The sequence below is a fragment of the Epinephelus moara genome, chromosome 19 (genome assembly GCF_006386435.1).
Source record: "Epinephelus moara isolate mb chromosome 19, YSFRI_EMoa_1.0, whole genome shotgun sequence".
Classification (NCBI taxonomy): Eukaryota; Metazoa; Chordata; class Actinopteri; order Perciformes; family Serranidae; genus Epinephelus; species Epinephelus moara.
Window position 1 is genome coordinate 32,558,402 of NC_065524.1, and position 17,892 is coordinate 32,576,293.

At 41.7% G+C, this 17,892-nt stretch overlaps 1 protein-coding gene across 3 annotated transcripts in view; it reads right to left on the minus strand.

Moving 5' to 3' along the window:
• slc8a1b (solute carrier family 8 member 1b) overlaps positions 1–17,892 on the minus strand; it is a 253,555-nt gene that overhangs the window by 174,519 nt on the left and 61,144 nt on the right. For all 3 annotated transcript variants that reach the window (XM_050071767.1, XM_050071766.1, XM_050071768.1), the window contains 2 exons: positions 12,990–13,154; positions 8,817–9,607 (listed from right to left, as the gene is read on the minus strand). In XM_050071767.1, the coding sequence (XP_049927724.1) occupies positions 8,817–9,607; positions 12,990–13,154 (956 nt within the window). The remainder of the gene's footprint in view (positions 1–8,816; positions 9,608–12,989; positions 13,155–17,892) is intronic.

Here is a 17,892-nt window from a genome sequence, read left to right on the forward strand (position 1 = left end):
CCACGTATTTGTCAAGCAGTTACCAGGAAATGTTACTAAATTATTAAAATGATTATTTAATCAGCAGAGTCAGAGCTGATTTGTTTGCCGTCAGTCAAATAATCAGCGTATCATTCAAGCATTTAATCACACGCTCAGTTAATACACACATACATACACACACAGAAACAGGTGTGGGTCTCCTGCCAAGGGAAGTGTTATGACCATGTACTCTGTAACACGAGAACACAACCTTCACACCTCATGAGGCACAACCTCTGTGTGTGTGTCTGTGTGTGGAGGAAGAAGCTTTACATTATTATTTTACAGCGTCGTCGTTCAGTGCCACAGAAGAATTATTAAAACGAATGCAAATTAAAAGACACTACAGTACGCAGACGCACTCACGCAGTTTTAATCATCTGTCCTTTATAACATTTAAAAAAATGAGGCTCTCCCACAACACTTGTTATCTTCCTCTGCTAATTAATTCACTGCTTTTTTACTAATGATACTGCTGTCACAGAAGGATGGAGTGTGTGTGTGTGTGTGTGTGTGTGTGTGTGTGTGTGTGTGTGTGCGCGTCGTGTGACCTACAAACCTCATCATGGCTCATTACCATCTAATGCCTCGCTGATATGAGTGTGTGAAGGAGTATTTGAGTGTATGTGTGTACACAAATGTGTTGGCTGAAGTGATGTTTTCCTCCCCGTGTGTTTAATAGGCCTGTGCATATTACTATTAAATCCACACAGTTATATCAAACATATTAGATTTGTGGAGGCGACTGGGGACTTTTCATCTGCAGTCTGCAGCTGGGAGGTGTATGATGTTTTAACATTGTGTGGCTCAATGTGTGAATGAAATTTAGGATTTATCAACTCTTCAGATGTGCTGTAGTCATCACTGACTGAAGCGCCAAATGGTCAAACCACGTCTGAAACTACCTCCCTATACTTGGGGCGATTGTTTCTGACACTTGCACAAGCCAATTGGCACAAAAATGTTGGCATTGTAGCAAGGTTTAGGCACAAATCCACTTGGTTATGGTTCGCAAAACATCATGGTAAGGCTTAAAATACCTGGCTGTGGGGGCACAATCCTGGCAGCAACATCAGGGATATCAACACATTCTCACTCCGATCTCATCACATATTGACGTTTGATTTTACACGTCCACATACGTCATGCAAGGTACTCTGGGTGCGTTGGTTGACGACGTTCTGGGACACAGTGTAAAGTTCTGCCTGGTACATGCATTGTCTTCTTTCAAAATACACTTCTGTTTTCACAGGAAATTTAACGTTTACAGTCTCTTTCAAAATAAACACACTACGTCGGTACAGCACCACTAATTGATGTTTTTTTTCCTTCAACAACAAAAACACGTGGTTAGGTTTCGGAAAAAAGAACAGGGTTTGGCTTTAGAATCTTAGGGACACGAACACCACTCTCGCGGGTGAAAGTCTGTGTTTGTTGGACTCATCTACCACCCCTCCTGCCCGCCCTATTCGGACTTTCACCACCTTAGCTTCCGTCCTTCTCCCGCCGCTGCTAAAGGACGTCCTCTTTCATTGGTTTATGATGCCACAAGTCACTGCCCAAGTGCTGGATTTCGACGTTTTCAGAGTGAGACCGGACTGATATCGGTAAAAAAAAAAAAAAGGGTCTGTTGCTTGTAGTGGTCTGCAGCTTGGTAGACGTCTTGCCTTGGTGACACACAGCCACACCATCCCCTCCACCTTCCAATGACAAAGAGAGCTCATGCACTACATCAGTTTGGAAACACTGATATGATATGTATGAATCGCGCAAATGTAACGTATTCTTGGTTTGCAGAAACGTATAATGCCAACATTAAATTTTGGCAACTGGGCTGGATGATAACAGCCACTTCCTGTCACCCTGACCATGTTCCACTCAATGAAAATCAACTTCTATCTGCACAATGACAATATTTTTAAATAAGCACACACATGCACTCTCGTATGCAGAAGTATGTATGATTGCACACCATAACACACACACAGCCCACGTTCCTATAGCTCCCAAGCATGCATCTAAAAAGGCCAATCTGTGCTGGTTATTGGAGTGTAAAGTCCCAGTCTGCTGTGTGTGTGTGTAGGAGGGAGCCTAATTTGATTCTCGGTGGTACCATGTTTCTCCACTGGCTGCCTGTTTATGGAAATTGTATAATTGGCTCCATGTTTGTATGTGTGTGTGTGTGTGTGTGTGTTTGTGTGTTCCATATATTTACAGCCTCACAGGGTCAAAAAGTGGCTGAGTTCAAGTCAAAACCGAGCCAAAACGAGTACATGCATGTTCTGGTTTGTACTCTGTTTCAGCTTGAGTGTGTGTATATGTGTGTGTATAAACGTGTGTGTATCCACCTGCTTGCTCTGTTTTCTTAACTCTTCTGACCTAAATGTGTTTGCATGTGTGAAACAAGGGCTTGTTGTCTGCCTGAGTCACATCAGATGCAACGCTGGTTGTCTGGCGCCCTGTCCAGGGTGCACCACGCCTCTCGCCCAGTGTCAGCTGGGGTAGGCTCCAGCCCCACCCCCCACCCTGCACCAGGATAAGGGGTTACGGATAATGAATGAATATATGAATGAATGAATGATCCCATACTACTTCATCATGTAATCAAAGTCTGTCTTTTGTCACTGTTTTGATTGAGAAACAGTCGAAATGACATATTATGTGTTAAAATCCAGCCTTTACACTTGAAAGAAATAATGGTTTGACATTGTGATAACATTTTTGGTCACACCACCCAGGCCCACACTGGAAATATTCAACCTGGCTGTCCTCGTCTCTGTCTAAAAATATAGTTTCAATGCAACAGCTATGGAAAAAAAAAGTTGAATTGCTGACCTATTTTGTATTAAGTGGTCTGGTAATTCCATCAGGACCATCTCTAATAAAAATAGAGCCACTTAGGGTGCTGGAAGGTGCTCTGGATAAAAGTGCTCATCATGTGATGTGACAGGTATGATGATACTCGTTTGTGGAGACGCATGTGAGCAGCACCGTTAGAAACTTATTTTATTACTGAGACTTAAAACTTGCTTTTATTGTGAAAGGAACACAAAATTAAATTCCAAGTGGGTAAAATAACCCCACCTATGCCCTTGTTTGAATTGTTTCTGGTGAAACGTGTATTTATTTCCAAATTATACTTGATTCCAACCTCACAGAGACAGCCTGCAATTTTCACTTCACTCACTGTGGGCATGCTTAATACACATTAGCTTTGGACAGCCGTCATCTCAAGGAGGCTGACGAGTGCCACTGAAACAAGTCAGTCTGTATTAGAGCCAGGTGAGGTCATGTCAGATTGAAGAAAATGACGTTTTTGTACTAAACAATCAACTACACGACTTGTTAAGATGAAGATTTTTGCAGTGTTTTAGTGGTTTTAGATGCAGAACTAATGTAGTAGTTGAGGTAGCAGTGGTACTGACAGTGGTTGCAGTGAGCGCAGCAGTTGCAGTCATATCAGTTGTCGCAGTGGCAATTATAGTGGTAATAAAGATGGCAGTGTAAAGGTAGCTGCACCCACAGTGTAGCAGTAGCAGCCTAATTGTAGTAGCAGAAGCAGTACTGCTGGTAAATAGGCCTGTCAAAATCTGGTGGACAGCAGAGTGCACACACACACAAACAAACATGCTGGACAGAGCTGGTAGTTTCTGTGACGTACTGCGCTGAAGACAGACACGGAGATAATTTGACACTGCTGAGTGCCGTGGGGTTGTCTGTGTGTCTGTGTGTCTGTGTGCTCTCCCTGTTCCCCTCACCCTCTCCATCTCTCTCTCTCTCTCACACACATGCACATTTCCATCTTGCACAGAGCACACCAGACGAGCCTTCACAAACTATTCCGGAGAGAAATTGCGCCAGGCCTCTTACGGACAGCGAGAAAGAGAGCTGTAAGTGCACAGAGGAGGAGGTATAATGGAGAAGAGCAAAAAAAGCAGGGACACAAGTATGGAAAAGTCCAAAACTTTAAGAGGTTTAAAACTTTTCTCCCTCCCCTCTCCTCCTCCCATCACTGCCCCCATTCACACTCATTTATCTATATAAGTACCCTTCCTACATCTCTCTCTCCCTCCTTCTTTCTCTGTCTCTCCAGCAGAGAACAGAATCAGGGTAGATTTAGCCTGGAGGCAATCCTATTTAGATCAGCTATTTTGTAATTCCTCTTTTTTTTGCAACAAAAATGTCCTCTTCTTGTCCCTATAGGGACATACTCTGAGCCGCAGCTACTCACAGATGGCATACACTGTATTCTTCTATGGGAATGCATCTTTTTTAAGAACAAAATAATAAATAGATAAATAAAACCTATCTTGGGACAAGCGCTGCAAATTTTAAACTATAAATACTCAGCCATGTGGCGGTGTATTTAGTGACTGTTCTCTAATGTGTCCTAAATCTTATATGTTTGTTTGCTTGTTGTGTCTGTCAACAGCACAGTTTGGCCTCATGTCAACAGCAGTTATTTTTAACTTGCATCACATTAAAAATGTGTGAGACTTTACCCGGAAGACAAAGGACAGCCAAGCTTTGTCCCGTGTCCTACGTGCCGTGTGCCTCTTAACCTTGTAAACCAGTTGTTTTACATATCAAAACTTTCAGAAGAGGAACCAAGTGTGCGCACATCTGCAAACATACTCAGGTCTGCACACTGCAGGCTTCAAATAAATAGTGTATGTGTCTTTTTGTTTGCCTTAAAAAGAGAATAAACTATTTATCTGGAGCCGACAGTGTTCAGACCACCTTTAGGCCGTACATATTAAAGTATATCCAACCAGCTAGCTTTAGCTTTAGACTGGAATTACCACCTTGTAGTTGCATGCCTACACAAACCTGTTGTGTTGCAGTTTCAGTTTACAATCACGCTTGACCAGACTCATGTGTAGCTCTGACAGCTGACGATGCTTCCACTTTGGATGTTGTTGCAAAGACGCTACAAATTCTAAAACATCGATGCTTCACACACAACTTCAGCCCGGCTGCATAGATGATCTAAACAGTCACAACAGTTTCAAGATGGACACCCAAGTTTAATGTCACCAGTTCAGTATCTGACCAAATCCGCACACAGTTTCTGTTCCTGAATAGTTACCGCATAACATTATGTAACACTAAACTTGACCTTTGACCTTTGGGGTATATGATGTCGTCTCTTTATCATTTTATCGTATTAGAGATTTGTCGGAAATGTCGTCTCAATTTCATAATTGGTGTATGAATCATTGAATTATGGCCAAAAACATGTTTTGTGAGGTCACAGTGACCTTTCACTTGTGACCACTAAATTCAAACCAGTTCATTTATGAGTCCAAGTGGAGGTCTGTGCCAAATTTGAGGAAATTCCCTCAAGATGGTCTTGAGATATCATGTTCACGAAAATGAGATGGATGACAAGGTCACAGTGACCTTGACCTTTGACCAAATGCTAATTAGTTCATTCATGAGTCCCAGTGGAGGTCTGTACCAAATTTGAAGAAATTTGCTCAACATGTTCTTGAGATATTGTGTTCACAAGAATGAGATGGAGGAAAGGTCACAGTGATCTTGACCTTTGACTTATGACAATCAAATTCTAATCAGTTCATTCATTAGTACAAGTGGAAGTCTGTGCCAAATTGAAGAAATTCCCCGATGTTGTTATGAGATATTGCATTCGTGAAATTAGATAGATGAAAGGTCACAGTGACCTTGACCTTTGACCTATGACCACAAACATCTAATCAGTTCATTCATGAGTCCAAATGGAGGTTTGTGCCAAATTTAAGAAATTCCCTCAAGATGTTCTTCAGATATCATGTTCACGAGAATGAGATGAATGAAAGGTCATAGTGACCTTTTAACCACCAAATTCTAATCAGTTCATTCATGAGTCCAAGTGCACGTTTGTGCCTAATTCAAAAAACAAAAAGGCTCAAGGCATTCCTCAGATATTATGTTCATGACAATGGGACATCTGTACGTGTGTACAGACAATCAGAGAATCTGAAAACATAAGGCCTTGGGCCCCGGCTATCTCCAGTGCAGAGGCATAAAAACACTGCTACTCCTTTCACTCATTAGAATATTATTTATGTAATGGCGACCATTTTAAACATTAAGAGATCATTTAATGCGGCAGTTAGAGAGTTTAAGTTGTTAAAAAACACTATGTGGTAATCAAACTTGTGATTTTCTGGTTACAAAATGGCCTCTGCCTACATGTAGATGAAGCCGTGGTCGAAATGCTTTCCACTTCAGCCACTAGCACTATAGTTTATAGTCATTCTGCTCCACCTCTGGATCTTTCCCCTGGGAAACACACACACATGCACACACAAGGATACACACACACACACAGTAACCACGATAGCCGGAAGGACAGTCCATCATTTGATTTGGACAAAGTGTTATTAAAACCCACTTAGTCCTGGCTGTAAGAGCTGTAAGCTATGGAAACTATGCAGTCTGCCGCAGGCTGCAAAAGCCAGCCCTGCAGACATCTGCTTCAAATCTGACCAAAAACTGCAGAAAGGGAGACAGAGAAAGAAAGTTTAAGACTACTGTTACTAAGACAGCATCTCTCCCATTCATTCATCATGACAGCACACTTTGTTTCATGTCATTACAGCCCTCCTTCCTCGCAAACAATCTCAACATTTCCAAACAAGCACTGTAAGCAAACTTTTGGTTTCCAAGGCAAACTGCTGCAACTAACAAGTGATGCCTGCCAGCTAAGAACAGACAGAGCTCTACATCTCCTCCCCAAGTGTAGCTTAGTTTAATTCTGTAGTCTCATATCACATCTTATATCTCAATAGCTTTACAGGCACACAGCTGCAACAATTTTTAACCTCAAGCTTTCCAAAAGATATTCATAGGCAATATTCTGCGATAATGAATCGGTCCAGGGCGTTCTCAAAGTCTGCTGACAACTCCCATAAACTAGCAAGTGGCCCAAACCGTAAAAAAAGGCCAACTGCTGGAAGCTGTGAAGTTTATTGTACTCTCACTAAAGCTACGAGCCCAACAGGACTACAGGCCATCACAAGAAGGCTTCACTGCAAACACTAATTTGTGGCGACATCGTGAACACGCCCACCTCACTGTAGGAGAGGAAGAGTGGGAGAGCGACTGGTAGCCCACCTTATCGAGTGTTTCAACAGAAAACAATCATTTTGCAGCAGTCGAGTGTTTTGTGAAAAACAGTGCTTTGAAAACAGGTTGAAAACATTTTAAAAAGAGCAGTTGCATGGTAACAACACGTGGCCAGACACTTCAACAGAGGCATCCATTTGATGGAAACACAAGATTTAAACAAACAGCAGTCACAGGGGTAATAAGAAAGACAATGTATCACTTGTAGTACTAAAAATGGCTTTGAATTGCGAAAATATACTGACACTGACAACATGAACCTATAAGAAAAGTACATTTGCTCTGATGCATCCCTTTAGAAGTGCCTGTGTCCAACACGATGATACTGTGAGCTTGATGTCTACAATAAAAAGCTTAAATTCACCTTAAACACAGTCAGGACACTTTCACATACAAGAATACATTCTGATCACAATATCAGCGTTTAGCTCATGCTGTTATTTGGACCCGACTCCTATCAATCCTCCAGAATTGTCAACATCTGAGTCAACCACTGAGTCAACATTTGAGTTAGTGTATAACACCACCAGCTCCTGTAATGATCAAACACACACAGATATGTATTCACAGCAGTGGTTTTCACCATAAAAGATTTAAAGAACAAAAGAGGACTTTGATAGGTTTGGTTCGGAGCCAAAGCAGTCAGCATTTGTACAAACATTTGGCTGATAGCTGGAGCTAATTCCCCACACTGCGAGCGGGTTAGGATTCAGAGTACAGTCGCCGGCTGTGAGCTAAATCACCACTGTGGTAAAAGAGCCCCCTGAAACATTGGTCAAATAGCAATCACGGACCTCACCATGCGTCACCATCAGATAATAAGGCCTCTGCGTCGGGCTAAGAAGAGCTTTGGTGGCTGCGGCATCTCACAGCACGGAACCTTAAATGGAGTTTCAAGCTCTTTTCACACGGAGCGAGACAACAACAAAAAAAGTCTCTAGCTGCTGGCTGCGTGAGTGGTTGCTCTGGGATGTTCTCACACAGTATAAAGCCACCAAAAGGGCAACTGGCATCTTCTTTTTAAAAAGCCTTTGTGTATCCAAATTAAGTTGACTAGATAGATGCTCCTTCTCAGCACTGCCCTGAGTCCCTGCTGCTTGTTTAATTCATGTACTGCTTCCAGCAACCAGCTCTTCTAGGTTTTCCCTTAAGTGCCATCTTTAAGGAAACTTCAAGACTTTTCATTTCATTTCCATCTCCTGACATTCTGTCTGCTTAAAATTCAAACCATCAGCCGTCCAACAAATATCCCAACTTCTTGGCAACTCGCATGCTAAACCTGCTGCGCTGACTGTACAGCAGCACAGAGTGAAGAGATCAATAAAACCCACAGAAAACTAAAACAGCAACAGAATCCAAAGCAAAGAGGAATAAACAGACTGATGAAGATAAAAGAAGAGAGTGAATGAGTCAAAGTAGAGACAAGGTAAAGAGGGGTGGGGGAGCATTGATTGTGTCCCCAATGAGCAGTCCGCCTCGCCGCTCATCGTGACCACCACATCACACTCACACCTTCACTTTCTCACATTTCCAGCAACATTTGCAACATCACACTGACGCAGAGCGTGAAAAAATAATCAAGAAAAACAAGCCGATAATGAAACTGCAGCTGAATAAAATTAACGCTTATGATTCAAATTTAAAGGCAGATTGATTGAACTTACAAGATCTCGTCGTTTTGAAATTCCAGGATGCCGTGAGTGTCTTCGAAGTCCTCTCCTCCGCCTCGTGCTGTTCCCTCCACCGTCTTGTACGGCAGCATGACTACGCCGCGAGCCCCCGACGTTCTCAGCACCTTCACCTCCATGGTGCCGATGCTCTCGCTGACATGGAATACAGGCTCCTCAAATGTAAAGATACCGGCGTGGTCGTCGTCAAAGATGGTAACGGTAGCTGTGGCGGGTATGCCGAGGCACGCCATTGAGTCAACGTGATTAGCAGACTCGCCTTCCTCTGGCTCCTCGCCTTCTGATGTCAACATCTTGACGTTGGAGAGGTGAATCAGGAAGTTTTCATCCTCTTCAAAGATGTCGTCGTCAATGATCCCAACACGGATTTCCTTCATTGTCTCGCCAGCCTTGAAGACCACCACGCCCTCTGTGAACTCGTAGTCCGAGCCGGCGTTGGCCGTGCCGTCTTCCGTCCGGTAGTCCACAGAGATCGTTTTGCCCAAGTCGCCACCGCGTCTCACCACGTTCACCGCCACTGTGCCGCAGTTCTCAAGGCACTGGTAAGAACCGGGCTCAAAGAAGATCTTGGAGATGGGGTCGTTATCGCCAGCATCAGAGCGAACCTCATGCATGCTGACAGCCTTTCGTGCCTGATCGGCGGCATGTTTCTTCAGGATGTTGCCAGCACCTGTCATCAGCCTGGTGGCCTGGCATCGATAGAAAGCTCTGCTCTTCTGCTGCTGGCTCAGGACTTGGTAGTTGGCAAGCTCGATGAGTTGTTCCACCTAGAAAGAGAAAACATGAAGGCACACAGACGCTGTAAAAAAGGTTTTCTCCGGCATGATCAGTGGACATGGCAGTTGTTTTAAAATGTTGCTCCACCTAAAATCCAGACGCCCGACGGCTGGTATACCCTTTATTATAGGAAAGAATGTCTTCCTTGTCAACTTGTCTTCTTATATAAGAGAACATTGTTGAACACTGTCTGGCTGAATCACAGAGTTTCATCTTGTCTGCATAAATAAGATTTAATGGTGTGTCATGTGGGTGAATCCAACATCAGAAACAATCAAAGAACACTGATCTTACAATGAGTCATACCGTTACATTATGTCAACAGAAATTCCATCAACAGCGTCTGTGATTCAGTCACACTGTGGAATATGCATCAGATTATCTAAGTCTTTAAGAGGCCTAACACATCTGTACATGATGTGCCAGATGAAACATGAACAGCTTGGTAATTTCATACGTAAAGAAGTCCTCCATCAACAAGAGGAGCCAGGTTCAAGCTCCCATGACAGCAACCATCCGTCCTGCTTGGATTTCCCAGAGAAATGCACTGAATTCCTGGGTCGATCCCAAGCTTCTGTCACCATTCCTCCTTTCTATGTTGTCCTAACCTAACGAGTACTCCTCTCCTATCAGTAAATTATTGGAGGAGATGAATGAATTACATTTTCCTGGTTGGAGAAACAGCTGAGCTAATTGGAGCCTTTAAGGGTTGACTTAGAGTCAGTAAACATATAGTCAAGAATTTAACCTGTTCTTAATCACTGCTTGTGATATATTACATAAACTGCCTGTAACCGGTGAATAAACAAATCAAACATGGTAATGATCTCATTCTTTATACAGAGAAGTGGAGACTTAGCAGACAATGAAAAAGACTGGCTAGGCTTGCTGGCCAGTGGTAACATTTTATAATCACTCTGCTAATGAGTAAACTTGCCTACTTCATTCTAAGTAACATATAGATTGTGATCATTCCCAACTGTTGGAAACAGCTCGAAAGTCTGTAAAATTTTGGTACACAAGTTGCCGAGCTGATGTCATATATGCAGAAACATGGCGGACGAAAGCAAATGCTCGGTTGATGGTATAAAGTTTGCAATATGGTATCAGGTTGTAACTGTTAGTTGCTGTCCATGGAGAGTGTTCTAGATCAGTTATAAAAAAGTTATTTATTGGCATTATTAAGGTAGACAAATATTTTGGTAACACTTGAGTGCAGGGCTGCCAGAGGGCAGAGCTTTACATCTGTCTCACAGACGATATTTTTGGCCTAATACACACTTACAAAACAATGAAGACGAAGAACAGCTCTGCACTCAGGATTTCATGTCGCTAGGCTATGATACAGTATTGGTTGTGTTTGCTGAGCAACCTCAGATGCAACTTCCTGCTATGCTCCAGAATGTTGGTACAAGCACCCAACCTCCAAGCAGTGAAAGAAGCGGCATGTGAACAGCCCCTAAGGCTGCAAATCGTTAATGCGCTGTTTAAATGCTTTGAGCAATAAAATACAACATATCTTTGTAGCGTCCATATTGTTTCCACATTACGACATAAAGCTCATGAACACAATTTGGAAGAAGGTCTTCCCAACTCAGGAAATGGCACCATCCGAGGAGCATTTTAATGCAGCGTAACTTTTCCTAGAGAGGGAACGCTATACAGAATGGTAAAAGATTCATTAGGAGGGGTTTCTCTCCTCTCCTTCACTATTAGGTCAGCCGGCAAAACGGGGGCACCAGTATCGATATCTAGATCACAAACGAAAAGAGGATGTAGTGAAGAAATGAGTACCAATGTTAGAGCTTTGGGATCCAACTCATATCAGCAACAGACGTGCTGCTGCTCAGATCTACTGTACAATAGGCAGTGTTGTAGTAGCCCTAAGTAGGCATTCAATATCAAAGCACTTGATGTCGAAGTAAGACTGAGGCAAATGCTTGTTTCTGACAACAGGTTAATCAGCCTTGTTGTTAATGCATATAGAGATGGGCAAAAGTGTAAAAATGTATTTTTGCATGGAAGAAGAATTCCAGTTTGAGCAGCTTGTCTTGGTGCTTGCAACTCTGACTTCGCTTTTTTGTGTTGATCCTTGTCAAGATCACTGAGTAGAACTGTCCTTGTCACGCCATATTTGACACCTACAATATATTGTTTGTTTTTGTGTTGTTTGTTTCAAATACAGAGGTGAGCAAAGAACGATACGATACTGAAGTTCGATTGGCCCCTCAGTGCGGTTTGTTTGGGCAGGTGTGAGCACAGCAAACGCACTCAGGTGTGCACCAAAACAACCGAACCAAGACCTTCTTGAAGAGGTGGTCTCGGTCCGGTTGCGAACGAACTCTGGTGCGGTTCGTTTGTGGTGAGAACGTGTTCTGACCTGGATCTGAACCAACTGCAGTCACATGACACATTGTTTGGGTTAAACATGAGCATGTTACAGTCCTGGAGGATTATTAATGTGCACCTCCTCCTGTACTGCCTTAATATGCACATTCAGCACATCCAATGCATCAAAACATTGTTTTCTAGTTGGAGCCGCGCCTCGTTTTCAAACTGTATGGTTTGACTAAAATGAACAATGACAGCAATATAGTCCACGATGAGCAGCGCTAAAATCAACCTGCGTAGTTGTCCCTCCATTGTGACATTAGAAAGTGTCACATTTATCTTGCAAGTGTACTCTTCTTCAACGTTTGCTTTACTTCCTGGATTTTTCCCACATGGAAATTCTGACCAATCAAGAGCAGCTTTCTCACACAAGGCATTTGATCTGGTCCGCTTGTAAATGCTGCCGTGAGAACACGAACCAACTCTAGGCAATTATACAACTTTGGAACAGGACACATGCTAGACTCAACATTACAGCTCTACTATCCTGAACACACCGACACAATGTCTGATAACTGTACTACACTGTACCATTAGGCACAAGTATGCTCTGTAAGACTCTGTGTTAACAATAAGACTCTGCAGCGATGACATAAAAACGCATTTACTATATGTTTATCATGCTGGCAGACAGACAGGCACATAGAGTATGAGTTGCCAATATTAGAACTGAAGCATCTGTGTTTATCTTTTTATTTACATATTGATATAATGGGTGCTTGGTTTGCTTTGCAATTTTCTTTTTTCAGATGTATCATTATCAAATTAATTTGAGCGCTTGCGATGAAACCTTAGCTGCACTCATCACCATAATCACTGTGATAATGGAGGCAAATAGAAAGCGCATCATCTGTTGCTGCTTATTTTGTCACTTCGCCTCCAATACAAGAAAACACTGAGAAAAACACCCCAGACAGGGGTAGCAGTGACAGGATGTTTTTCTGCTCCCTATGTGAGGTCCTGTTTGACTTTGTTTCTCACCTCCTTGTCAGGGTGTTTCTGCTTGAGCTCCTTCAGGATCTTGGCCATGTCTCTACGGGTCTCCTCCTCGTCCAGATCCTTCTCATCTATATCCAAACCCAGCGGACCATCCAGGAAGTCAACACCATGAGAGTTCAGCATCTTCCCATCCATCTCAATATCCACCTTATAACAGAAAAGACAACAGGTTAATCAGTACTATTGATTCAAGGCTTTGGATCAGTTTGTCTAATCTCAAGGCAAAACCATTTCTGGTGCTGTCATGGAGGTGAACTGGGAACTTGGTGAGTGCCTAGCATGGCCTATAACAACTATGCAAAGAAATGAAAAATGTAAAGTGTCCAAGCAGCAACATCTGGGGCTGAAAAATGGGGCTATTGTGAAAGTGACAACAACTGCAGTTCCCCTAATGGCCACTTGAGGCTGGCTCCAAGAGCAGGTCAGCCTTTATGAACCACCATTTTAAGAACATGTTTACAGCCTGGTACAAAAACCATTTCGGTCTCTATAGCTATGCATGCTGTGAATTGAACTGATCTATTTTAATGTTATGAAGGCATAAAGTTATGTATAATTAAGGGCATAGCCACTTGAGACATTGCTACCATGGCGAAAACATTAGGTAATGTAACATGGCGTAACCCCAGATTGACAGTATAGACCTAGCCATAGTTACTATTTTAGTAAGTTTCACTTCATTGGAGTTGATGGTAAAATTCTGGTTGAATCACTGTGGTTTCAAAACGTATTTGTGCCCCAAGAATTCAATTTGAACTTGGAAAAATTACATCAAAGCACAGATAACACATCCATTTAAACAGTAATAATGTAAGATCATGTAAAATAATGTGATGTGTCACACATTTATAATGCCTAGGCAACAAATAGGTTCCTTAAGTATGTTTTTTTAAATTGAACTAACTTAAATTACATTTTTTTAAGAGAGTCTGCCTCTTTATTAGGAAATAGGTATGCACAACATACTGATACATTCAATTAAAAAATTATTCATACCTCTTTGTATATGCCCAGCTGAATATTTCATTAATAATGTGTGGTCATCACAAAACCCCACGACACAACTGGATTTGCATCACGGCACATTTGAAAACCAGCGCTCTAAAGGACGTTCAATACATTTTTTAAAAATGTTTTGCCTGTTTGTCACAAGCAAAATAAGCATTAGTATTTTCACAGTATATGCACCATGCTAACTAAGCTAACTGCGAGTGTGAGGGTTATCTCCTTATCTCTCCTTATCTCTTTTGGGAGCCAGAAGAGATAAGGAGATAACCCTCACACTAGCAGTTAGCTTAGTATATGCACCATGCTAACTAAGCTAACTGCTAGTGTGAGGGTTATCTCCTTATCTCTTCTGGCTCCCAAAAACAAGATGGCGACAGCCAGGATGTCAAACACAAGACTTCAGAACAGTAGTACACATATGATTATTATCACACATGTATACTGCCTGATACTAATATATACTTTCAACATACTGTACCACAGTAGCCAGAACTATAACGATAATATTAATACTTTCATTAATGTTGTTGTAACTCTCTCTTCTCTCTCTTCTCTCTCTCTCTCTCCCCCCCCCCCCCCCCCCCCCCTAAAGGTTTTTGGGGAGTTTTTCCTTATCCGCTGCGAGGGTCCTAAGGACAGAGGGATGTTGTATGCTGTAAAGCCCTGTGAGGCAAATTGTGATTTGTGATATTGATGTGTCTGTGGAGTCTGTGCAAGTCATATTCAATATTACAGCTGCATTCCCTGGTTTTCTTAAATGTATGTCTGATACAAGCAGATACTGGCATCAGCTTTTATCAGACATGTTAATAATATGTCCGCCATCTGTTTGCCGCAGAGTAAAGAGCTTGTTCTGTTATTCATTGAACGCCTGTTTTCCTTGGAGTACAGTTGTTTTGATGAAATGTCTTTTAGCTCTTTAAGCACGACAGCAATTTAAAACTTCTAAATTATTAGGCTTTCCCCTCGGGGACACTGTTGGGTTTGATTCAGTGATTTCTTTCAGCCAGAAGTTGAGATGAAAGTCCTCTTCATGTGCTAATGGTGCAATGACTCTTAATTTCATCGAACAAATGAGAGATACAGTAACACTAGTAATTTTGGGAAGAAGGAACACAGAGACTCTTAATTTACTGAGTGGTGAATAAATGTACCGTACTACGGCACAGTGCTGAAAAATTAATTAGATGCGTGCGATGCGCTGCATAGAACATCACACAACGCCTCAGATAGTAATCAAAACAGGAAATTAAACAGTGACAATATTAGAAAGTATTTGTGTTTGCAGTAATATGCTTCATAGCATGAGTTGGCAGAATTCCATCCAGTAAAACAGATAATTGCCTCAGCTATATGTAACTCAGGAACTCACTTCCGCCTACACAGAGCGCGTTATCAGCTCCTTTGTTTTTTTCCACTGCATGTTTGGATGAGGACAGCTTAATTAATTTCTACTGGTCGGCTGTTCTCTAACTGATATGCCTTGGAGAGGGAGACAGAGAGCTCCCAGCATCACTAATGAAGGATTTTTAGCTTCTAAAATGCTTCATATTCCGCACTAGATTAAACCTGTTCCAGAAATACCACAATCATTTTCATCATTTCTAATGTCGTCGTCATCATCGCCATCATACAGTGCTGCATTTTTCCTATTGACAAACTATATTATCATGATGTATTTGAAAGGAAGTCCCTGCTTTTCAGGTTAAACATACCTAAATACTTGAGCATATTAGATTCAGCTTAAATGAAAGCAAAGACTACCCTACTAGAAGTTATATTGGTACCAGAAGTAGTGATAGAAATCTCCATCTAAAGACTGTTGTGATGATAATAGTAGTGGTACTTATGGTGATGACAGCAGCAGTAGTGTGTGTTTTAAAGCAACAGTTTGTAATTGCTAAAACTGTCACGATATGCTCAAAGAAGAATGTGAGACAGATTGTCTGTGAAAATCATGTCCCTCCTTCTGTTCCTACTGCTTCGAATGGCTTTGCTGGAATCTACGGCAGCACACGGAAAACAACCAGAGCAGAGGAGTCTGTAACGCAGCTGTTTAACATGTCAGTCACTGCTCATGAAAACAAAAGACAACTGAAATTCTATATTCTAACACACTTTTATTTTTAAACATGTGTCACTTAAATACAAAAATTGTTAACTTAATCTGTGGGGGAAAAAATCATATACCTTGTAGCACTTTTAATGTCCTTTCCACACATGAACGTAATCAACAAATCAGATCTTAGGAATCTCTAATGCAGCAGTCAGTCAGGTTTACCACTGCTCGTGAACTGTGTCAAACTGTCAAACTAGGCAGCACTGATCAAATATGAATCAAGATTCTGTTACTGCATCGCCTATCTCTCACCTCAAATGTTTTCAGACACAGATTTTAGTGTACAGTTTAGCTGTAAAATGAGAAAGTTTGTGTTTTGTTTCAGCCTTCTGTTTGCAGCATGGTGGGGGTTAAAAAAAATAAAAAAAATAAAAAAATTATGGCGAAAATGTAGTTTCTTCCAACACTAGAATTAAGATAAAAATATTCACAAACAANCAAGATTCTGTTACTGCATCGCCTATCTCTCACCTCAAATGTTTTCAGACACAGATTTTAGTGTACAGTTTAGCTGTAAAATGAGAAAGTTTGCTCTGGCCGGTTGGCTGTGTTTTGTTTCAGCCTTCTGTTTGCAGCATGGTGGCCAGGTCACAAACTTTCCATTCAACAGCTAAACAGTACACTAAAATATGTTCAGGGGGGATTTAAAAAAAAAAAAAAAAAAATTATGGCGACAACGTAGTTTCTTCCAACACTAGAATTAAGATAAAAATATTCACAAATGAAAAAACACTAATGGTCGGTGATAAGTAGTGTTTAACTTTTGATTGAACACTAAATTAAAACCCTCGGCGCACACTGCAGCACAATCAAACAGATGTGCAACTCAGGGCATCAGAAGTGTCTCTGACACCAGACTCAGAAAAAACGGGAAAAAAAGTGCAGAAACTTCGAAAAAAAAATTTCACAATCGAATCCCGTGCCATCGAACGAAGCTTTGAAGCTTTGAATTTTTTGGGTCAGCCCTAGTTTCAACTAATGTGTTATATGATAGAACCGCTACCAGTGGAGCTATTTTAGCAGCATGTAGAGAAATTGTCGTTTTGCATCATTCCATCATTCATTCATTTTCTGTAACCCCTTATCCTGTTAGGGGTCACAGGGCGCTGGAGCCTATCCCAGCTGACACTGGCGAGGTCACAGGGCTGACACATAGAGACAGATACCATTCACACTCACATTCACACCTACGGACAATTTAGAGTCACCAGTTAACCTGCATGTCTTTGGACTGTGGGAGGAAGCTGGAGCACCTGGAGGAAACCCACGCTGACACGGGGAGAACATGCAAACTCATGCAATCGAGAAGCCTCTTGCTGTGAGGCAACAACGCTAACCACTGCACCACTATGGCCCCCAGGCAATGCAGTCACAGAGTCTTAATTTATGTGTCATGCCTAGTTTGGCAGTGACGCAGCTCATGAGCAGTGACTGACCTGATTGACTGCTGCATTAAGGAATACTTGGCTCTGACTGGTTGATTTCAGTCATGTATGGTAAGGCCATTTAAAGTGCTACAATAGGCAGAGGGATATGATTTTTTTTGACAGATTATCTGTCTCATTTAGTGCTGTGTGAGTACAGTGACAGTGTCAGCAAATATGACAAAGACGTATTTTTTATATAAGTTATCAAGTACATAGTGCAGTGACACATTTTTCATGTATGAACAAAAAGGTATGTTAGAATATATGATTTTAGTTGGTCTTTTGTGAACTGCTTTGGGACAATATTACAGGATATTTACTATTATTTTCA